The 22,451-nt window shown below is 44.4% G+C and overlaps 1 protein-coding gene across 1 annotated transcript; it reads left to right on the plus strand.

The window, feature by feature from the left end:
- Positions 1-4,886: 4,886 nt before the first annotated feature.
- LOC131833693 (L-threonine 3-dehydrogenase, mitochondrial) lies at positions 4,887-22,113 on the plus strand. Its single transcript, XM_059177288.1, has 9 exons — positions 4,887-5,249; positions 13,329-13,527; positions 15,594-15,636; positions 15,862-15,932; positions 17,634-17,783; positions 17,885-18,057; positions 19,097-19,187; positions 20,760-21,029; positions 21,618-22,113. Exons 2-9 carry the CDS (start codon positions 13,344-13,346, stop codon positions 21,755-21,757), a joined length of 1,122 nt encoding a protein of 373 aa, XP_059033271.1. The 5' UTR covers positions 4,887-5,249; positions 13,329-13,343; the 3' UTR covers positions 21,758-22,113.
- Positions 22,114-22,451: the final 338 nt, after the last annotated feature.

The raw sequence follows: 22,451 nt of genomic DNA on the forward strand, positions 1-22,451 counted from the left end.
ATAGTCAATAATGGAAACCCAAATCAAGAAATAAATATCTCCAGCAAATGTAAGATGTAAGCAAATATAAAAATCAGTATTACTGTCATTTTGGTTTGTATCTGCACTTTAATTTTCTACAGGATTTAAAAGACAAAGACATAGAAAAATCTATCTTATTTGGCACACAATGTAAAATGATGTAATTTGTGATATCAGTAACAAAGAACAGGAGACAGGGGCCTCTGGGTAGTTCAGTCAGTTAAGCGTCTGACTCTTGATTTTGACACAGATCATTATCTCAAGGTCATGAGATCAAGCCCCATGCAGAATCTGTGTTGAGCATGGAGGCTGCTTAATATTCTCTCTACCCTGCCCCCCTACCTGTGCTCACACTCTCCTGCTCTCTAAAAAAAAAAAAAAAAAAAAGATAAAATAAAAATAAAAGGGCCTCTTTCCCTTTAAATAAATAAAGTTGATATCAGTTCAAATTAGATTGTTATAACTTTAGGTTGCTTTTTTGATACTCATAGTAACCATAAAGACAATATCTATGGAGGAGGAAACAAGGAAAAAATGAGAAGATCTAAAGTCACTACAAATAATGAAATAAACACAAAAGATAGCAGTAATGGAGGAAGTGAGGGACAAAAAAGCTCTAAGACATACAGAAAACAAATAGCAAAATGGCAGAAGTAAATTCTTCTTTATCAGTAATTCTTTTAATTGTAAGAGTAGATTACAAATTACAATAAAAGGCAGAAAAAGGAAGAATAAATTTGAAAAACACCATGATCTGGGTGTGCAAGTTTCATTCAACATTCAAAAGTTAATTGATGTAATCCATCACATCACAGGCAAAACAAGAAAAAAAATCACATCATCCAATTAATGGATTTAGAAAAAATCATTTCACCAATAACTCCATTATAAAAACTCAAAGCAGACTAAGAATAGAGAAGAACTTCATCAACTTGTGTTGGAGGCCACGGCATGGTTGAAGTCGAGGATCAAACCAGGCCCTGACTTGTGTCTCCTTCAAAGTCCGGACACCTTGATAAGGGGTTAAGGACAGGAAAGTTGAGTAACACTGAAAAAGCGTCTGTGCTATGTGTTGTGTGCTCACCTATGTGACTTCCCACACACTGTCCCTACAGAAGGGAACAATGCGGTCAGGGTCATGAATTCTTAGTTGGTCCTTGTTGTTCCTGTACCTCCCATAACCCACTGCCTGGTTGATTGTCTTGCTAATGGCTTTAGCCGAGACTACCTGGCATCACGAGGTTTGCTTGTAGTTAATGCAAATTTGTTATAGAAACTTGCAGTCATCTGACAAGGTACCAATGTATTACTCCTCCTATTGTGGTCTGCCTTATAAATGATTGTAAGATGTGAAATAAAATCGGCACTGTTGGACATCCTCCTCAGTGTCCCTCCGGCCCCCATCTCTCTGTCTCGTAATTTCTTTTCACCATTCTCTTAACCCTCACGTTTTCCTGGTCGATTTGTCGCACTGGCCGTGAGAACTTGATAAAGAACATCTACAAAAAACCTACAGCTACCATCATACTTATTGGTAAAACAAAAACAAAAACATTCCCACTAAGATCAGGAACAAAGCAAGGGTACCCCAAAGGGATACATATTGAAAAGGAAGATTTAAAACTATCTTTGCAGCTGAGATAATAATCTATGCAGAAAATCAAGAAGAATTGGCCAAAAAAAAATTGGATTTTATAAGTGATAATAGCCAGGTTGCAGGATACAAGGTTCTATATAAAAGTCAATCATTTTCCTATATACTATCAATGAACAAGTGAAATATGAAATTTAAAACACAATACCATTTACATTAACACCTCCAAAAATGAAATACATAGGTATAAATCTAACAAAATATGTATAAGTCCTCTAGGTAAACTATAAGATCTGCCTAAAGAAATAAAAGAACCAAATTGATTCCATGTTAATGATAAGATTCAGTATTGTCAGGATGTTAGTTCTTCCCAAAGTGATACATAGATTGAATGCAATCCCAAGGAAAATCCCAGCAAGTTACCTTGTGGTTATTGACAAAATGATTCTAAAATTTAAATGGAGAGGCTAAAGAAGCAAAATACCCCAAATACCCAACATAATATTGGAGAAGACCAGAATCAGAAGACTGATGCTACCCAACTTCAAGAGTTAGTATAAGGCTGCAGTAATCAGGGCAGGGTAGTACTGGTAAAAAAAAAAAAAATAGACAAGTATATCAATGGAAAAGAATACAGACCCCAGTAATACACTTACACAACCATAGGCAACTAATCTTTGATAAAGGAGCATGTGGATATTTACTGCTGTTGTATTCATAATTGAGAAAGTCTGGAAGCAACCAAGATGTTCTTCAGTAGGTGAATGGTTAAATAATTGTGGTATATCCAGATAATGGAATACTTTTCAGGGCTAAAAAACAATGGAAGATTAATTGTGAATTAATTAATTAATTATAATTAATATAAATTTGTTATATAATTATATAAAGACATGGAGGAAATTTTAAATGCATATTACTACGTAAAATTCACTAATGTGAAAAGGCTACATACCGTATGATTTCAGCTATATGGCATTTTGGAAAAGGCAAAACTATGGAGACTATGATGATTAATGGTCTATGTCAACTTGGCAGGCCATGATTAAATACGATTTTTGGGTGTCTTTGAGGATGTTTCTGAATGAGAGTAGCATTTCAATTAGTGGATTTAGTAGACTACCCTAACTAAATTGGTATCATCCAATACATTGAGGGATTGAATTAAATGCAGAGGGGGCCCCTGGGTGGCAGCTGGGAAGGTATCTGCCTTCCAGTTGGATCTTGATCTCAGAGTCCTGGGACCAAGCCCTGCATGAGGCTCACTGTTCAGTGGAGAGTCTACGTCTTCCTCTCCCTCTGTGCTGCACCCCCACCCTGCTCCTGCTCCCTCTCTCAAATAAAATCTATAAATAAATAAATAAATAAATAAAAATAAAATGAAGAAAGAATTTGTTCCCTGCAGCAATTATTGCTGTGGTGTACTTATGGAGAATGTCTATGTCCCTCATTTCTTCCACGTTGATTAGTTGGAATTCTTCTGTAAGAAAAAATCCTTTCTACCTCATTTATTTATTTATTCATTATTTACATCAATATAGACTAGAGGATATTTATATTGCTTTTTTATTATTTGATTTTATGATCTGAGAGCCCAAATCTCAACTCTGAAAATGAAAGGAAAGTTTGAATATTATCCGAATCTAGGTTAGGGTAACAGAAACCTACTTTGATGACTTAAGCCAAAGGATGGGAGGAAGACACAGACTTGGCAAAGCTGGAGAACTAGCCTGGAAAAGGGTAGGAACCCAAGACAGTCCCAGAGTTAGGAAACCCGTAGACAGTGGCCTCCAGGCAGCATTAACCTTCTCAGAGAGGCCCTCAGCTGATGGGGACCAGTCCTCCTGTTTTCACCCTCTCCCTCACTCTGACCAGGATTCAAATCCAGTGGAAGTGCCTGTTCCTTGGCTGGAAAGGAAGGGGGCTGATGATATTAATACCAGACTGTTTCCCTGAGAAAGAGAGGAAATGGATGATAGGTAGCCAGAAACCACTCACCTTTCAATCCCTTGTAAATCAATCCTCCTTCATACAGGGTCCTCAGAAACAAAATCTTAAGTCACGCCTTTCCCCCCAAATCCCCTCCTCCATCCAGACCGGCAGCAATGCCAGTGGGTTGTTCCACTCAGCAACATCCCTACCCGCAATCCCCCTCAGAGTAAGCTCAGGATCTCTGACGCCATCACAAGGTCTGAGGAAAACAACAACAAAAATAACTCTTCACGATATGATGTGGTGTATTAGGGCCATGACGCAGTGCCCCGGCCAGGTTTCTGTCCCCTGGCCTTGAACAAATGTCTTCACTTTTCTGGAAAGGGCTTCGCCTCTTCCACTGTGAAATGGGTACAGTGCCCTCATAATCTCTAAGGTCTCCTGGGAGGCTAAAAAGTCTATACTTAAGATTTTAGACTTTAAGTGCACCAGAGAAAGAGCCATAATGAGGATCATGTCGTATGAGAAAATGTTGAAGACATGAAGCTTTCCAAGAGCGTGTTAAACAGAAAATTCGACACGCTGTCTAACATCACAGATTCTAAATGTTGGAGGAGACCTTTCTTAGAACCGTTTTCCAAAATCCTGATATGCTTGAGAATCACTTGGAGATCTTTTAAAATGTAGACCTTGATTCAGTAGATAGGGTGGGGACTGCTTTGTACCCAGACTTTCCGTAATCTGTGGTTCTCAGCTTTGACAGCACATCGGGATCACTTGAGGGGCTTTAAACAAATACTTAACCCCTCCAAGCCCCCAAACGAGATTCTGATTCACTCCTTCCCAAAACTTCCAGGTGAGTCTAACAGGCAACGAAGTCTGAGAATCCCTGCCTTAGACCCGCGCTTCTCCAACTTCCGTGCGCATGAGCATCACCTGGAGGGCTTGTTAAAACAGAGCTCGCTGGGCCCCGCCCGTAGAGATCCTGACTCTGCAGGTCCGGGATGAGGCCCCAGATTTTCACGTCTAACAGGTTCTCACGGGATGCTGACTCTGCTGGTCCGTGGCCTTGAGGGTCATCTCACCTGACAATGATGTTTCCCATGTGGGAAACCAAGAAGAAATAACTACCACATCTCCAGACTCAGGTTCCTGGGCCATTTCTTCAGCCAATCCTTCCAAATTCCTCTCCTGCGTCCCGCCCTTATCCCCAGGTCCCTGCGGAGCCGCTCAACGCCAGACCGAGCCGGTTCTCGGGGGCACAGAGGGGCCGATTTCCGAGTCGCGAAAGCTGCCTGCAGAGGGGCGCGCACCTTGACGAGGCCCACGCGAAATCGGGAAGGCTGGCACTGCGGCTGCGGGACACGCTGCGCGCGCGGGACTCTCACGTGCTCCCAGCCGTTCCTTAGTTCTCCACTTTGTCGGTCAGAGGAGGTGGCCTAGACTTGCGGGGAAAGGGTTGCCCAGACAGCCGGGGCCCTCCACCCGGCTCCCCTCGTGACCCGGCGCCTTAGCCGCGGCCCCGGCGGAAGAAAGGGATTGGTGCGCGGAGGGGCGGGTTCGGATGCAGAGACGATAAAGGCGCCGAGCACTGGGCGCGGGCTCGGGTTTCCGCTAGCAGCGCTGGGATCTCCGGCGGCGCGCTGCTCCAGCTCCCATTCCCGCGCCGCAACGCAGCACCTCTGGGTGCCTCAGTCGGAAGGTAAGTGCGGAGCTCCGGGACGTCACCCCAGCCGCTGTCCCCGGGAGCAGATCCCCGTTTAGGAGCGGAGGCTGATGTCGCGGGTCCCCCTGGCCCCGGCGTGAGCGCGGTCTCCAGCCGTCGCCACGGAGCTGCGAGGCGCGGGGTCGGGGGCGCTGCTTCGGTCCACAGGAGGCGACACCCGGCCCCTTCCACTTTGCTAGGACACCCTCCAACAAGGAATAAGGATAGGCGCGGCCGTTCTAAAACCGGTTTACCCAGGCATCTCCCGGAGAAGATGGGACCCTTCACCCTTTCCAGCGAGAGCCGGGCTGAGGTCCCGTGTCTTCTTGGGTTCCCTCTCCCCGGCGTCCTCCTCTCGCTCTGCAGAGCCAGACCTCTGAGGCCCTCTGTATCTCCAACTTAGAGCTCTGGGGTATTCCCTAAACTTTTTCTGTCTTTCGGATCATCACCACGGTAAGTCCAGACTTGACCAGCTCGTTGGTGGAGTCTTTGAACAGTTTGCTAAGTGCTCTTCTTATTACTCTATTAAATGTTCTCATCAATCTAGTGGGGCAGTCCTATCATTGTCCCCCAAGACTGAGGAACCTTGAGGTTTGGCAGAGGAGCGTACTCAGACTCGCGCAGCGAGAGTGGCGGTGACCTGAGGCCCCTGGGCTTGTCGGGTTACCCCGTGAGGAGAGGCCGGGAGGAACCGCGGGGGAGCGGGAATGGTGGTGCGGAGAAGGTGCCCTCAGCGCGGCCACGGGGATGCTTCCTGAGGGAGAAGTGTGGCGGTGGTGGAAGGAGGGTTTGAGACTCAGCGCGAATCCGGTTTCCTACCCCTCTTGGTGTTTAGTACTTGCCTGACCTTGGGCAGGGCAGTTCATCCTGTAAAAGGGAGAGAAAGATCCCAGCTTCAGGAATACGGTGAGGGTTCAGGAAAGCAGGCGTTTCACGCGTGCTCGGTCGTTAGGAAGTGCCTGATTTTTCCTTGCGCCAGTTCTATTAAGAGTACACATTTATTTATTTATTTATTTTTATTTTTTTTTAAAGATTATTTATTTATTTGACAGATCACAAGTAGGCAGAGAGGCAGGCAGAGAGAGAGGAGGAAGCACGCTCCCCAGTGAGCAGGGAGTCGGATGGGGGGCTCGATCCCAGGATCCTGAGATCATGACCAGAGCCCAAGGCAGAGGCTTTAACTCACTCAGCCCCCAGGCGCCCCAAGAGTACACATTTATTATTTAATGAACCAGAATATTTAAAGGAGAGACTGCCTTGCAAATGCCCTTTGTAAGGGTTATTGGTCCTTAAAGCAAACTAAGAGGTGGGAGAACCCGTGGGCTTGGGGTGCGGGGCAGGGCGGGGCGGGACGGGGGCGGGGGGTGGACAGAGGGCAGGAATCAGCAGCTTAGTGCGGGAGGGTCTGGTGCCAGGAAATCATCAACTAGGCAAATGGCACCCCTTTCCTGAAAGCAGTTTTACAGAGTGCAGGGTAGGAAGCCCCACTTTGAGGGGTAGGGAATTAAGGTTGAGAGCAACTGACCCCTCCTGCAGACCCCTGAGACTGGAAGAAGAGATGAACAAGAACAAGTTTCAGCAGGTTTATGAGCAGAGTGGGAAGAACAGGTTGAGGAGTTAAGTGGGATAAGGGCTCAGGAGTTTGAATGAGACTAGGGTTTGGTAGGCACCAACTGGACTGTTAGGCTTCTGGAGACAGCATTGATCTCTGGGTGAATTTTCTAGCTCCTCAGCAATGTATGTATATGCAGACCATTAACTGGGGCTGGAGACTTTTTTTAAAAACATGAATTTACATGTTTTATTTTAAATTGTGGTTGCAGTCACATAATGTAAAATTTACCATGTTAACCATTTTTAACACTCAAGTGTACTCAATTGAACACTCCAGTAGTGTTTAAGTATGTTCCCGTTACTGTGCAACAGATCTGTAAAACTTTCTCATCTTACAAAACTGAAGCTGTATGCCAATGAATGAAGCACTGATAGTCCTTCTGCGTTATGCCCCACCTCTTGGCAGGTGCCTTTCTACTTCCTTTTTCTATGATTTTCATCACCTTGGATACCTTATATAACTAATCCTAAGAGTGGAATCATATGCTGTTTAGCCTTTGGTAACTGGCTTATTTCACTTGGCATAATGTTCTGAAGGTTTATCCATGCGTAGCCTGTGGCAGGATATCCTTCTTCAAGGCTGAATAATACACTGTTGTGTGTATACACCACATTTTTTTTTTTTAATCCATTCATCTGTCAGTGCTAGATACTTTTACTTTCATTCTTTAGTGCCAGAGATATTAATACATTCTTATTTACTGTCTCCATGGCAAGAATGATTAGACCTGGATTTGGGGGAGATCATAAGCCAGTGAGAACATTAAGGGAAATTGATGGTGTGCCCTCAGGGAAAAGGCCTATTTTGTTGGCCTTAAATATTTCAAATTGGAGTTTCTTAATATTCCTGAAACAGGAGGAGGCGAGGTGAGGGCGGTCGCCCCCAGGGTCCGAGTGTCCTGCCTTGTCTCCTTCAGCATGACCCATTGACTCCACAGCAAACCTCTGAGTAATAACAAACATTCGAAACTGTTTGGGAAATGCAACAATCCACAAGGCCATGGGCACAATTATAAAGTTGTGGTGGCAGTGCATGGAGAGATTGATTCTGTTACAGAGATGGTTATGAACTTGGCCGACCTCAAAGAGTATATGGAGGAGGCAATTATGAAGCCCCTCGATCATAAGAATCTGGATCTGGATGTGCCATACTTTGCAGATGTTGTAGGCAGGACAGAAAATGTAGCTGTGTATATCTGGGAAAGCCTCCAGAAATTTCTTCCTCTGGGAGTTCTTTATAAAGTAAAAGTGTATGAAACTGACAATAATATTGTTGAATATTGTTGTCTATAAAGGAGAATAGTTTTTAGGGGTTAATACTGTAGACTAATTTCTTTCCATATTCGAAAAAGGTCTTTATCCTCTTGGACAATTAAGAAATCATCACATACTTGTTACGCCTCCCCATTGTGTTTTCAGAGTGACTGGTTGATTGAAATTGTTGTGTGTGGGGTGCCTGGGTGGCTCAGTGGGTTAAGCCGCTGCCTTCGGCTCAGGTCATGATCTCAGGGATCGAGTCCCGCATTGGACTCTGCTTGGCAGGGAGCCTGCTTCCTCCTCCTCTCTTTCTCTCTCTCTGCCTGCCTCTCTGCCTACTTGTGATCTCTCTCTGTCAAATAAATAAATAAAATCTTTTTTTTTTTTTAAAAAAGGAAATGTTGTAAGACATGTTGTTAATTCAAATCTGTCTTAAAACATCCTGAGTGACATTTAAAGAGTCCTTTATTTATAGATTAAAGATCACTTCATTTTCAGTAAAATGTTGTGGTGTGAAATTTGAAAGTAAAATAAATCCATTTTTGTTTTTCCATTAAAAATATATATATATTCCCGAAACAGAATTATTTATCTTCAGAGCAGTCACAGTTGAAATAAGTTTCTCCCCTAAGAAACCAAAGTAATTTTTTTCTGCAAACAGGGGCATTCTGTTTTAGTGTATGTGTGTGTGGTGTAGACAAACCCTTGTTATTTCCTGTTTTCTCCTTCTGGTCTGTTCCACACTGTTTGGTGAGTACTGACATACATCAGTTACTGGTAGGAATTTCTCATAAGAGCTCACAACTTTATGAGAGAGATAGCCATATTGTCTCCTGGCACTTAAGACCAATGTTTCTGGGGGTGTCTGGGTGGCTCAGTGGGTTAAGCCTCTGCCTTTGGCTCTGGTTGTGATCCCAGAGTCTTGAGATCAGGCCCTGCTTCGGGCTCTCTGCTCAGCATGGAGCCTGCTTCCTCCTCTCTCTGCCGGCCTCTCTGCCTATTTGTGATCTCTCTGTCAAATAAATAAAATCTTAAAAAAAAAACAAAAACAAAAACCTAATGTTTCCAAAACCAAACTCTGTCTTCTCATCTGACCTACTTCCCCAGGGACCCCATTCTTACAGCAGCATACATTAGAGACCTCAGTATTAACCTCATTGATTCCTTACCTAGCTCTACCATATCCATACAAGGAGCAAAGGTACTTGAGCTCCAAGTCTTCATCTATATCGGTCCCACCCTCTTCATAGTGTCAGTGCTGTCTTAGAGTTCTGTGGTTTGTGCAGAGAGGTAAATGCCAGGAGAATGATGGGAGCAGTGGTATAATAACTACCCTGGAGAGTCCTGGGTCAGGGAGGCACTCCATTATCTCTGGGGAAGAGTTTGTTGAATTGTTTCTTCTTCCCTGTGCAGTTAAAGTAAAGAAGGTGCTTGGGAGAGAAAGTCTGTGGACTATAATCGAGTCTTTAAAGAGGGACTAAGAATCTTTGATGACTTCCCTATATAAATTTAATCTCTAGGTTGGCAAAGCAAATTTTACTTTAGAACAGCTCTTCTCAAAATATAACCTTGTGGGACACCTGGGTGGCTCAGTTGGTAAAGCAGCTGCCTTCAGCTCAGGTCATGATCCCATTGTCCTGGGATCGAGTCCCACATCCGGCTCTTTGCTCAGCAGGGAGCCTGCTTCTCCCTCTGCCTCTGCCTGCCATTCTGTCTGCCTGTGCTCTCTCTCTTCCCCTCTCTCTCTCTGATAAATAAATAAAATTAAAAAAAATATATATATAACCTTGGGAATCCTGGGCTTCCCAGAGACATTTTGTAGGGTCCTAGAAGTCAAAACATTATACTTCATAGTCTTGATTTGAACACTTTTATAAATTTTTAAATGATATAAAACTATTCTAAAGTGAACGGATATTTATCTATTTTTGTATTGTTGGCTAAACAGGGGGATACTAGATAACTTGATTTTTCTACTCAGAGCTATACCATCGATGTCTATAAATGCTGAAAAAAATGAAACGATCTATCAGAGTTTCCTGAATAATGAAAGGGAGGAATTTACTCCAGAGAACTACATAAAACCTAAAAATGTGACAGATTTCATCAGTTTTACAGTTGTTAGACATTTACATTCTGTGTCTTACACTGTAGAAAGTTTTTGTATAATATTACAGTGCCAGTAGCATTCTTTTGAGAACAACCATTCAGAGTCCTCTAAATAAAAATGAACTGAATGACTTAAATGTAGATCTGATGAGCTCTTGAGAAGCCAAAAATGATTTGTTATAGCTTTACAAACTAGTAGTGAAAAAGCTATTGAAGCATCTAGCAGGATAGTTTATCAAATTGCAGTGGCTGGAGAAACACAGTAAAGCCTTGTTTGGAGGAAAAAGCATCGAAGGAAATCCTAGTCCTGTCACCTTCTAATAATAGAGAAACTTGTCAAATTAAAATTTTAGCTGCAAACCTGAAGACTGTGTTAGTATCTTAACAGAAGTGTATTCTGCCTTACAAATGGAAAAATTTGCAGTCATGGCTGGATTTGTCATTTTGTTTGTGTTCATCTGGTATCAGCACCAAACCAATCATTAGTATCTTTGGTGACTGCTTGGCAGCAAAAGTGATTGGTGCCAAAGTATTTGGTGTAGGATAGCTTTTTTGAAAAGTTTGCCAGATTTACTTAAGAATGCCGTTTATATGACAGTAAAAATGTTAAGTAGTATTAAATCTTGACCCTTCAGGGACCTATCTTTTTAGTATGTCATGTGTTAAAGGGATACACTTGTTCCGTGTTGAGGTGTGATGGCTGTCTTGAGGTAAAGCAATTGACAGCCCGGAATTTCTGACAATGATGGCAAGAAAAATGAGGAAGAAATTGGAGAGCCATCCGCGTGTTAGATAAAGATGGCCGCGGCTATAGGAATGCAGGGCTCCGCCATGTGATGCCAGACCTGAGAGAGAAGTGAGCAGATGCCAAGGTTGAAGTGGGCAGGGAAGCAGATTTTCACAGCGACAGGCACGTGAGCTATGAGGAGTTTGTACTCAGATGACAGCAATGTGCAGGTGTTGTGCAGAATGTGTTCAGTGTCTTGTACCAAATTATTTATCTGCCTCTTCTTTGTAACTTATCTGTAAAAGGTTTCCCCCTTGCTGTCCAGAAACATGCACAGATAGTGATTAGGACCTCAGTCCTCCCTGTTTTCTTCCCTTATCTTACTGTGGTTGTCCTGAAACCCTCCTTGAGAAAGCCGGTCCAGTCACATGGCGCACATGGCTTCCTCTGGGTAAGTCTCAGTCCTTGTGCACACCTCAGTGGAGATGGAGTTGGTCAGATGAGGGAAGATTTGGGTTGTGCCTTTGTTTTAAGCAGTTTTTGTGAGGACGTGTTGGCATGTTGTAGAAGCGAGGAGCCATAACTCCTCCGTGGAGTATGAACTGAAGGCAATATGTGGTTCAGAGTTGCACTGTTGCACAATGGGTATATGCTCCATGGACTCACACGTTATTTTTTTTGGTACTGCTGGTCCTGTACTAGGACATTTTCTTTTGTTGTTACTTGCTTTTTAAACTTTGTTTAGCCACAGGGGCGCCTGGGTAGCTCAGTGGGTTAAAGCCACTGCCTTCGGCTCAGGTCATGATTTCAGGGTCCTGGGATCGAGTCCCACATTGGGCTCTCTGCTCTGCGGGGAGCCTGCTTCCTCCTCTCTCTCTCTCTGCCTGCCTCTCTGCCTACTTGTGATCTCTCTCTCTCTGTCAAATAAATAAAATCTTTAAAAAAAAAAAAAACTTTGTTTAGCCACTTAAAGAAAATTTGCTTATGGCACAATTGGCGTCAAATCCATTCCAAGTTATGTACTTGTTTTCCAATAAAAAAAATTACATTTTACTCTATTCCCTCCCCCACACCCACCCCCCCAAAAAAGAATCAGAGTTCTTACCTGGTCTTGGGTAAAAATGATGGTTGAAAAGATGACTTCCCCAAAGGTCTTATGAGGGACACTTGGGCCTTTCCTATAATGTGGTCCAGAGTGGGGGCCCCTTTTCCAGGCCTGATCCCCTGTAGCAAGCCAGAGACGCTCCAGCAGAAGGCTCTCTTCCGCTTGTTTGGCAAAGTTAGCTGGGAGGGAAGGATGTAGGGGCTTTGAATGCTGTGTATTAAGTTCTCTCCTCAAGGTACTGAGTTGAATGTGGGAGAAGGCTAAGTTCAGATCTTAAAGGGTCTTGAACTATAGTTTACAAAGATATGATGGTTAGATCTGGTGAGCTCGTTGGAAGGGCGTGAGTCACCGGAGTTGGCTCTGAAGTTTCCTCTGCCAGCTCTGTTGGAAATCTTACTGTGGAAGGCACAGGGCCATGTGCAGAGTGCAGGAGGCCTGACTTTAGAGGGTGGGAAGCAGCAGAGCCTGCTGTGTGGCTCTGATTTACTCTTGGGACACACTTGTCTGGGTGCTGGGGCAGGAGGTTGGGGCCGGGGGTCGTGTGTGAAAGCCCTGCCTGCACCTCCAGTCGCAAGCCTTGTGCAGTTGGACTGTCTTAAGGGGTGAACTCTTAAGGCCAGAAATGATTTCATGGTCTGTAACCAATAAGACTGGTGAGGAAGAGGAGGGGGACTAAAATGTTCATGGTCTGGAAGAAAAGGAGAAAACAGCTCTTCCAGATGATCCTTTTGAAAGGAGAGGGCAGCAAAACAAAGGGGTCACAGCTTACCGAATGTCACCGAGCGCCATCTTTTAACCATCTGCTTTTCTAGTCTGGTTCACTCTAAGGATAATATCTGAATATTTGCACAAGATGGACAGGGCACTAAGTTATTTAATCTGGGACCTGTCTGTGCCTTCTGGTGGTGCGTGGACAGACTGCGGCCAGCTCTAAGGATGTGAAGGCTTCGTTGGGATGCACTGACTTGTTGTTTCCAGGTCCATGCACGGTCCCCTCCACAGTAACCGTTAGATGCAGGCGATGTCAGCATTGTGCAGTGTCAGTTCTAAATCTCTGCCCGGCTTTTGTCTGCCTGCTGGGTTTGATCCCCTTTTTACAGAGCCCAGCTTGCAGGAGGCTCTTGACAGGCTTCCCGTTGGCCCACTCAGCAGTCTCTTTAGTTCAGTTCGGGAGTCCAATCCACGTTGTGCCCGTGAGCTTGTGTTCAGAGGGGTTGGAAGCATAAAAGGTTGTGTAATGAACTCTGCTCCTTTTTAATTGCAGGGTGTTTGCAGGGAAATGCTGGTCACTAGGATGCTGCGGCAGGTCGTGGGCCAGATGCTGGGGAGCCCAGCCTGTGGCTGCTGGACAGCTGCCCCGCCGTTCCGGTTTCTGGCCACCTCCCCTCGGCAGATTCCAGCAGATGCCAACTTCCACTCTGCCTCCTTCTCTGGAACAGACCAGCCACGTGTCCTAATTACAGGTTGGGCTTTTTTTTTTTTTTTCCTTCTTTATTCCACATTTGCAACTTGATGATTCTCCTCCTCCTCCTTCTCCTCCTTCTCTTTTCTCCTCCTCCTCCTCCCCCCTCCCTTTTTTTTTCCTTTGCTCTTTCTGGATGGCTTTGGAAGGGCTACCATGCCACCAGCTAACATGTATTCATCAGAAATAACCTTTTCCATGATTGGCTTCCTCCAGAATGGCAAGCCCAAAATCCTTATTCTGTCACTGTTGTTAGTGCTTTCTTTGCATGTTGTGATTTTTTATTGTCTAAAGGTTGGCTCTAGGAAACGGGGGGGGGGGGGGGGGGGGGCAGGAAGCTGCTGTGTGGCTGAGATCGCCTGAGGGGAGCAAATGTGCAGGGGCTACAGTGTGGGTGGTGCCTCAGGTGCATCTTTTCTTGACTGACCTCCTCAACCACATCATCTATGCCCAGCAGCTGTTGCCTGTTTTTGTGTGGGAGACAGAGGAGACATGTTAGGGCCTGCCTGAGGAACCCATCCCCACCATCTTGGAAAGCCGTTAATCTCACTGTCGCCAGACTTGCTCCCTGTGCTCCTTACCTCCTGTCCACCCAGCCCCTGATGCTATGTCCTCGTCACTCCAAGTTTCACCTGGCACTCCAGGTCCTTCCAGCCAACACAAGCCCACCTCTGATGTGGTGGACACACTTTATTTCCTTCTTCGCACCATCCCCTTGGCTTCTTACATTCCTCACAGTGTGTGTGTGTTTCTTTCACTTCCGCCGCCTCCTCTCCGGCTGGAAATGGACTTCAGGTGTAATCTCTTCCCCCTTATACTGTCCTCCCTGGTTTGCCCCACTTATCTGGTGCTAGTTGGCTCCCTCCCTCCACCACCGGCAGAGCACCTTCTGTGGTGGTGTCAGTGGGCCTGGGTCCAGTCCCATGGTAATAAGCACTTACAGGAAATCCCACTTTCTGTATCTCCCTGCCTCGTTTACCTCTCTCAGATGAAATTTGCAGTTTCATTCCCCCAGCTGTACTCACAAACCCAGCTCACCCATTTCAATCAGTGGCATTTTTTAAAAAAAGATTTTATTTATTTGTCAGAGAGAGCGCCTGCGCATGCGCGTGCACAAGCAGGGGGAGGGACAAAGGAGGGGAAGAAGCAGGCTCCCCGCTGAGCAAGCAGCCCAATGGGATGTGGGGCTTGATCCCAGGATCCTGGGATCATGACTTTAGCCAAAGGCTGACGCTTAACCAACTAAGCCACCCAGGCATCCCTCTCAGTGGCTTTTATTTTTTTTTTTAAGATTTTATTAATTTATTTGACAGAGATCACAGGTAAACAGAGAGGCGGGCGTGGGGGGGCGGGCAGCAGCTCCCTGCTGAGCAGAGAGCCCAATGTGGGACTCGATCTCAGGACCCTGAGATCATGACCTGAGCCGAAGGCAGAGGCTTAACCCAGTGAGTCACCCAGGCACCTCGCTCAGCAGCATTTTTAAGCCTCTAAATTAGGAAGCTCTAATTTTAATTTTTAAAAATTAAAAAAAAAAATTAGTTTTCTTCATGGCTCCTTGTCAATTCAGTTGTCTTCCCTTTTCTTGGATGATTTCCTGGTTTGTCCCCCTTTTCCCCTCTTGCACCCCAGCCCAGTCCTAATGGAGGATGGGCTTCTTGATAATCCTTCCAGAGGCTGATCTCAAATTTTCTGTTTGGCTTTTGAGTGTTTTGGCTCCTGTTGCATTCAGGCTTCAGAACTCATCAAATAATGAGGGCAGGTCTGAGAGGAATTCCTGACTTAAGAAGCTAGGAGGTTATCCTGCTTTCTTGTGATTTTTTTCTCTTTCTGCGCCGTTGCTTCCTGTCAGCCACCCAATGCTAGAAAGAGTTTTGTCTCTGCGACTAATAATTACCCGCATCAATCTCTGTCCTCGTGTGAAGGATGTAACTTCGTTTTATCAGGTCAGGCTGGGCCTTTCCCTAATTAGCTGAGATTGCCCTACAGTCTTATTCTGTTACTATGTTCTGGGAATAAATGAACTGGTAAGATTTGAATTAAAGTTCCACTTTTTTCTTCTTCATCTAGGGGGTCTTGGCCAGCTTGGAGTAGGGCTTGCTAACTTTTTGAGGTAAGAGCCCAAAAAGCTGAAATTGAAAATATGAGTTCTTTAGTATGTACAACTTGTCTTTGGCAACATGTAATCATTTTATTTTGTTCTTCATATCATAAACATGTAGCAGGTCTGTGGCTCATCGTCTCCCCCACTGGTCCTTTGCCCTATTTGAAAGCGCATTTTCATTGGGCCAGTTATATCCTAGATGTACCAAGTCACGTGTTTTGCTCTTTCCTACAGGAAACGATTTGGGAAGGACAATGTGATTTTGTCTGACATAAGGAAACCCCCCGATCACATCTTCCACAGTGGTAAGAGATCAAGATGCCTTGTTTTTGTTTCATCTTTGATTTTCAAAATGTAGTTAGAGAGACGGCTTATGGGATCAGTGTGTGCAGCAGCTCATAACCAGACTTGTGATGAAAAGAAAGGTGTTATTGAGGCCCAGTTGTGTGACTTTTAAAAATTCCCTATTTGGGGGGCGCCTGGGTGGCTCAGTGGGTTAAGCCGCTGCCTTCAGCTCAGGTCGTGATCTCAGGGTCCTGGGATCGAGTCCCACATTGGGCTCTCTGCTCAGCAGGGAGCCTGCTTCCCTTCTTCTCTCTCTGTCTGCCTCTCTGCCTACTTGTGATCTCTGTCTGTCATATAAATAAATACAAATCTTAAAAAAAAAAAATTCCTATTTGGGGGTACCTGGGTGGCTCAGTGGGTTAAGTGACCAATTCCTGATTTCAGCTCCAGTCACGAGATCAGCATGGTAAGATTGAGCTGCACGTCTGGCTCCATGTTGGCCGTGGAGCTGACTTGGGATTCTCTCTCTCCCTTTCATTCTGTGCCTCATCCCCTAACTCACTATCTCTTTAAAAAAACAAACAAACAACCACAAAAACCCACATTCCTAATATGATCCCTCGTAATTCTGTGAAATGTCTGCAGTTAATGCTGCTTCTTGTTAAGAGTTACAAGAACAGGAAAACTCTTTCAAACTTGAAGTAAAGTTTGGGGATGATATCTTTGTGCATTATTTGGGATAGTATCTTTGGAATAAAAACTTCGATTCCTGCCTTTTTGAGTTTTTAATTTCTTTTCTCAGAGGGAAAACAAAAATCAAGTTCTGTAATGAGAAAAAAGAACTCTAAAACTTTGGAGAAATTAATCCTCCTATTTCAACATAGATTTGCTCTTTAAAAAAAGATGATGATGATGATGATGATGATGATTTATTTATTTATTTTAGCAAGAGGGAGAGAGAGAGAGAATCCCAACAGAGTCAGACTCTCCGTGCTAAGCACAGAGCCGAACACAGGGCTTGATCTCACAACCCTAAGATCATGACCTGAGGTGAAATCAAGAGTTGGGCCCCAACATAAATTTGCTCTTAAACAGCTGTGCACGCACGCACAAACACTGCAAAGTCCTCAAGCTTTTTCCTACCTTAGAAACATGTTTGTAAGGTCTCCAGGTCCTTCCTGGTACTTTGCTGTAAGTGGGGGAAGCTGCCACCGAACTAGCCTGGCTCTCCCTAGCTCATGCCTGTGGTTCTTCTACACCAAGTTGTATGTTCTTTTAGAAACCCACTTCTCTAGCCTTTCTAAATTGGGTAACTTTTCCGCAGAGTGAAATTACCGTGCCTGTAGGGGGACTATTAATAGCACCAACTCAGGAGCCAGATACCTGGTTGTGACACACACCCCCTCCCCGGTTCTCCCACTCACTCGATCCTGGCTAGTTTTTCTCTGTGCCTCAGTTTCCCTCCCGGTCAGATCTAAGTATACAGAAAGGCCTTGGACAGCGAGTGGCAAGTTTAAGCTCTTCATGAGCACGAGTTCCTGTTACCTAGGGGGTGGCTGGGGTTTGTTCTTTCGTAAGCAAAATGCTGCACAGCGTCCAATGAGCCAGCCATCCAGTTGACCCTAATGGAGTTCACGAGCCAACTGGTGCTGGGGGGAAGGTCCCCTTGGCTTTTTAAACCCCTAACTTGTGCTTCTCTGGTTTTGTTGTGTTCCTTGTAGGCCCGTTTATTTATTCCGACATTCTGGATTACAAGAATCTTCGGGAGATCGTGGTAAACAACCGCATCACCTGGTTGTTTCATTATAGCGCTCTGCTCAGTGCGGTGGGGGAAGCGAATGTGTCCTTGGCCAGGGCCGTCAATATCACTGGTAAGTTTCTGGGTCTTGCCCAGGATGGCTGATTTGCCAGCTCTTCCAGTTCTTCTGCAGGAGATTTTTGAGATGGTGGTCGTCATGTCTGTTCCTTGCAGGATTGCATAACGTCCTGGATGTCGCGGCAGAGCACAGTTTGCGATTGTTTGTGCCTAGCACGATCGGAGCTTTTGGCCCTACTTCTCCCCGGAATCCAACTCCCGATCTCTGTGTGCAGAGGCCCAGGACCATCTACGGGGTGTCCAAGGTCCACGCCGAGCTCATGGGAGAAGTAAGCCTTGCTTGGCAAGATGACGCAGTGTTGCCTTTTCTGTTCTCTTTGCCTCATACACTAGCTGACTCATCCTTGGAGGGGACGTTTACCTCTACCCCCATCCCCGCCCAGCCCCCAGAAGTGCTCCCAAACTGATTGCGTTTGCCAAGTGGCAGGAACTGAATGCTCCGGAAGAGCTCCTTAGCCCTTGGCCCCTCGATGGCACCCTCTTCTTCATTTGCTATCTGTCTTACTGGTACTGCTCCGTTCTGTCAGGCTCCAAGTATTGGCAGTAATGGGATGTGATTTTTGAACACTGTGTTAAGGAGAAGGTCAAAGGACTTTTGTTCTTTTCTTTTCTTTTTTTTTTTTTTTTTTTAATATTCTTTGTCTTTAAAATTCTGTGCTAACAGAAGCCTGGGTGACTCGGTTGGTTAAGCCTCTGCCTTTGGCTCAGGTCATGATCCCAGGGTCCTGGGATCAAATCCCACATTGGGCTCCCTACCCAGTGGGGAGCCTGCTTCTCCCTCTCCTGCTCCCCCTGCTCATGCTCTCGCTCTCATTCTCTCTCTCTCTCTCAAATAAAATAAAATTTAAAAACTTAAAAAAACCCACAAAACTCTAGGACAAGTGGGAGTGGTGTCTGCTCCTTTAGCTGAGGTATCAGGCATTACCCTCCTCCCCCACAGCCCTCCCCTGAGCTCTGTGCCATTCTGCACTACAGGAACACGCTCCAGGAGGATTGTTTGGGGTGTCGAGCAGTGACTCTCTTCCAAAGAAGAGCTGACAATCAGCGCAGGCTGATTTGTTATTGACCGTGTTGATATATCACCAGAGTGATTTTTTTGAAAGTGAAAGCGGAAGGGTTACTTGTTAAAGAAAAGTGAGTGGCCCTTAGAAATTCTAGTCTCGCTTCCTTTAGGAATATTTCAATAGAACTGCATGGAAAGATATTCTGTTCCATCCCCCACCCCCCAAGAAAGAGCTCTTCTTTTCTTTGCATTGCTCTGTCTGGTTTAAAGCATTTGTTTTAAAGTTGCTTTTCTCTTTTTTGTAGTATTACCATTACCGTTACGGGTTAGATTTCCGATGCTTGAGATATCCTGGAATTATTTCAGCAGACTCCCAGCCTGGAGGAGGAACAACGGGTAAGTGCTGTTTCCCGTTTTTGCCCTAAGTAAGATAGGTTTTCTACGTGCCCTGAAGAGCAGCAAGGGACCAGCTATCTTTTTAGCTGTGTGCTGACCCCGAGTTTCTGCGCCCTCTCTGGCAAGCGCATCTGAGAAGCTCATGGAGTCCCATTGACTTGAACGTGTTAAGGGCAGCTCATGCTGGTGTTGCAAATCAAGCCCATGATTAGCCATCCCCAGTGCTAGAATCAAACAGGTAATATTCGAGAACAAATTTGTCATGTCGAATTTGTAATGTAGGAGAACACCAAATAGAATTGAATTGAATCCAGCCTTTGTTTCTTAATGCAGAGAACTCCGTGAAAATGGACTATATGTATGCATTGCATGTTGTTAAAGGAGCATAAGTGTTGTTCTTGTCATTGTTGTTGTTGTTATTTTTATTGTTATGAGTTTGAACTCCAGCATGCATTATGTTCAGTAACTCCCATATTAGAAATCCTTCCCATATGAGGGGCTCTGAGATATAATATAAAAGCTAAGCCTTGGGACACATGGGTGGCTCAGTCTGTTAAGCGTCTGCCTTGTGCTCAGGTTATGATCCTAAGGTCCTGGGATTGAGTACCACGCTGGGCTTCTTGCTCATGGGGAAGCCTGCTTCTCCCTCTACCTGTTGCTCCCCCTGCTTGTGCTTGCTTGCTCTTTCTTTCTCTGACAAATAAATGAATAAAATCTTTAAAAAAATAATAAAAGCTAAACCTTGGCAAAATCTGAGAGATTTTAAATTTATTTTATTTACTTATTTATTTATTTGAAAGAAAGAGAGAGCACAAGCAGGAGGAGTGGCAGGCAGAGGGAGAAACAGGCTCCCCGCTGAGCAAAGAGCCCTATGTGGGAATTGATCCCAGGACCCTTACGACCGACCTCAGCTGAAGACAGATGCTTAACCAACTGAACCACCCAGGCATCCCCAAATCTGAGGGATTTTAAAGGAGATTTTTGTTGAGGTTACTTTTTAAAAAGCTTTTTGCCTTAATACAATACTCTCCAATTATGCACTGGGAATCCCTCAGGATCTTTGTTTTTTTCCAAGTGGTCCAAGAGGTCAAAACTCTTTCCGTATCAATATGAAGCTGTCATTTGCCTTCTTTTCATTCTCCTTTACAAGTGCACTGTGGAGTTTTCTAGAGACTGTGTGATGTGTGACGGCCTAGTGAGCTGAACACACAAGGCAACCGGAGACTCCAACTTTCTGTTATTGAGCCAGGCAACAAGACATGGTCAAAATGTAAAACATGCCATTCTTTTCACTAAGCCTTCTTTTGTTTGAAAAATACATTCTTCTTCCTATACAATATCATACATATGACTATATGATGGGTTTATTATTATCATTTTAAGATGTAGCAGTATTTTTTAAATGCTCCGTTACTTTCTGATATAGTAGATATTGATGTAACCCACACTCCTAAGACCTCTTTGGGGGTCCTCAGTGATGCTGAGGAGCATAAAGAGCCTAAGGTGTAACCATTGACCTAACACATTCATCATTTTGTTATAAGACGAGTCACAGACAGGATTCTCTTTCAGATTATGCAGTCCAGATCTTCCACGATGCCCTAAAGAATGGCAAATTTGAGTGCAACCTGAAACCCAGCACGAGGCTCCCGATGATGTATATTGATGACTGCCTCAGGGCCACTCTGGAAGTCATGGAGGCCCCGGCAGAGTCCCTCTCCATGAGGACCTACAATGTCAATGCCATGAGCTTCACCCCTGGGGACCTGGCCCAGGAGGTTCTCAAGCACATACCAGAATTCCAGATCACATACAACGTGGATTCTGTTCGACAGGCCATAGGTGGGTACATCATTTCAACTCTCCTCAAAATCTAAGTGAAGCTTTAGTTGGCACTGTGAGTCCCTTGAGGACATAAAGCATGGAGAATAAGGAGGTTCTGGACACATTCTGAAGAAGAAGCTGTTGTTGAGACAACAGATGCTGCACTTTGGGGCACTGATATATAAAGGGGTGGAATCATCCTATTCCAAATAAATAGCTTTTCAGCATTTCACCATTTTATTGTTGATACATAAAACCAGCCAACAGCACAAGAAAATGTCCGTGGGTTTTCTGATGCTGTGATTGCCGCTGTGGCCTTGAGCACTGCTGGAGTAGAAGATTGCTGCCCTACATGTCCATGGGAGATTTTAATAGTGAGTCACAATCCCCAGTGCCTGATCATGGGCATGTAATAGAATCTTCTGATCTAAGAGGGTGGCTATATATGTGCATAATGGCCACTCTGGTCTCCTTGGAGGAGGAATTTCGGAGGGTGAATTTCTTTTGTGGCATTTTGTATAGTAGACCTTTATATAAAATGTGCTAGACATTTTTGCAAGTCCACAGTCTGAGTAATTCAAGCTTCTCTTCCATGTCTTTTCCTAGCGGATAGTTGGCCGATGAACTTTGATGACAGCAATGCTCGGAAGGACTGGGGGTGGAAACACGAATTTGATCTTCCAGAGTTGGTGACAACAATGTTGAACTTCCATAGTTCTGATACTAGAGTTGCCAATGCTAACTGAGGGAATTGGAAAAGAATGCTCACGTGTACTGGACCGCTGTCCAAGGAAAACCATAATGACCCCGAGGAAACTAGATTATCTGGAATAGAAGGACTAATTGGATGAGATTTTGACAGCTCATATTGAACTGCCAGATTGGAAAATCAAGTTGGCTTTTGCATTTTCAAAATGCTGTAGGCTTGGTGGTAGGATTTCTAAACCTTTGCTGTTTGCCTAAACTTGCCCAAACACACATATCACAGAACAAAGACTTCAGTCAGAATAATTGCCATTTCCTTAATTCAGATGAATTAAGCATTTTGGAGAAGGTGGATGTATGTGATGTTTGTCTTGAATTAAATTTAATTTAAATATCACTCCTAAGACTCCATTATTCTCTTGACTAGAGACCAAAGATTACATTTTAAGGACTATCAAAGTTGATCTCCTAATTTAAATACTATCCCATCAGAACATAAATGTTTGCTATATAATCCCATGTTCATAATGATCAAGAGATCTTAAAACATTTTTTTCAAAAATTATTACTTCTAATTTACTTTTCTGTAAAAAGAAAATGTAGAAAATGAAGAATATCAAAGACAATCTGGCTAGTAATGGAGAGCACCTCTTATTTGGATTACCTTCCTGTTGGTGAGCTGAGTCTTGATTATCAGGATGTTAATTCTCTTCCCTGGCCATGTCTGACTCCTGG

The sequence above is a fragment of the Mustela lutreola genome, chromosome 1 (genome assembly GCF_030435805.1).
Source record: "Mustela lutreola isolate mMusLut2 chromosome 1, mMusLut2.pri, whole genome shotgun sequence".
Taxonomy (NCBI): domain Eukaryota; kingdom Metazoa; phylum Chordata; class Mammalia; order Carnivora; family Mustelidae; genus Mustela; species Mustela lutreola.

Excerpts from the sequence above, each read along its gene's own strand:
- LOC131833693 (XM_059177288.1), top strand. The coding sequence starts at position 13,344 with ATGCTGGTCACTAGGATGCTGCGGCAGGTCGTGGGCCAGATGCTGGGG. Across the intron at positions 15,637-15,861 it reads GGGCTTGCTAACTTTTTGAG|GAAACGATTTGGGAAGGACA; the intron begins GTAAGAGCCCAA and ends TCTTTCCTACAG. Across the intron at positions 18,058-19,096 it reads ACGCCGAGCTCATGGGAGAA|TATTACCATTACCGTTACGG; the intron begins GTAAGCCTTGCT and ends TCTTTTTTGTAG.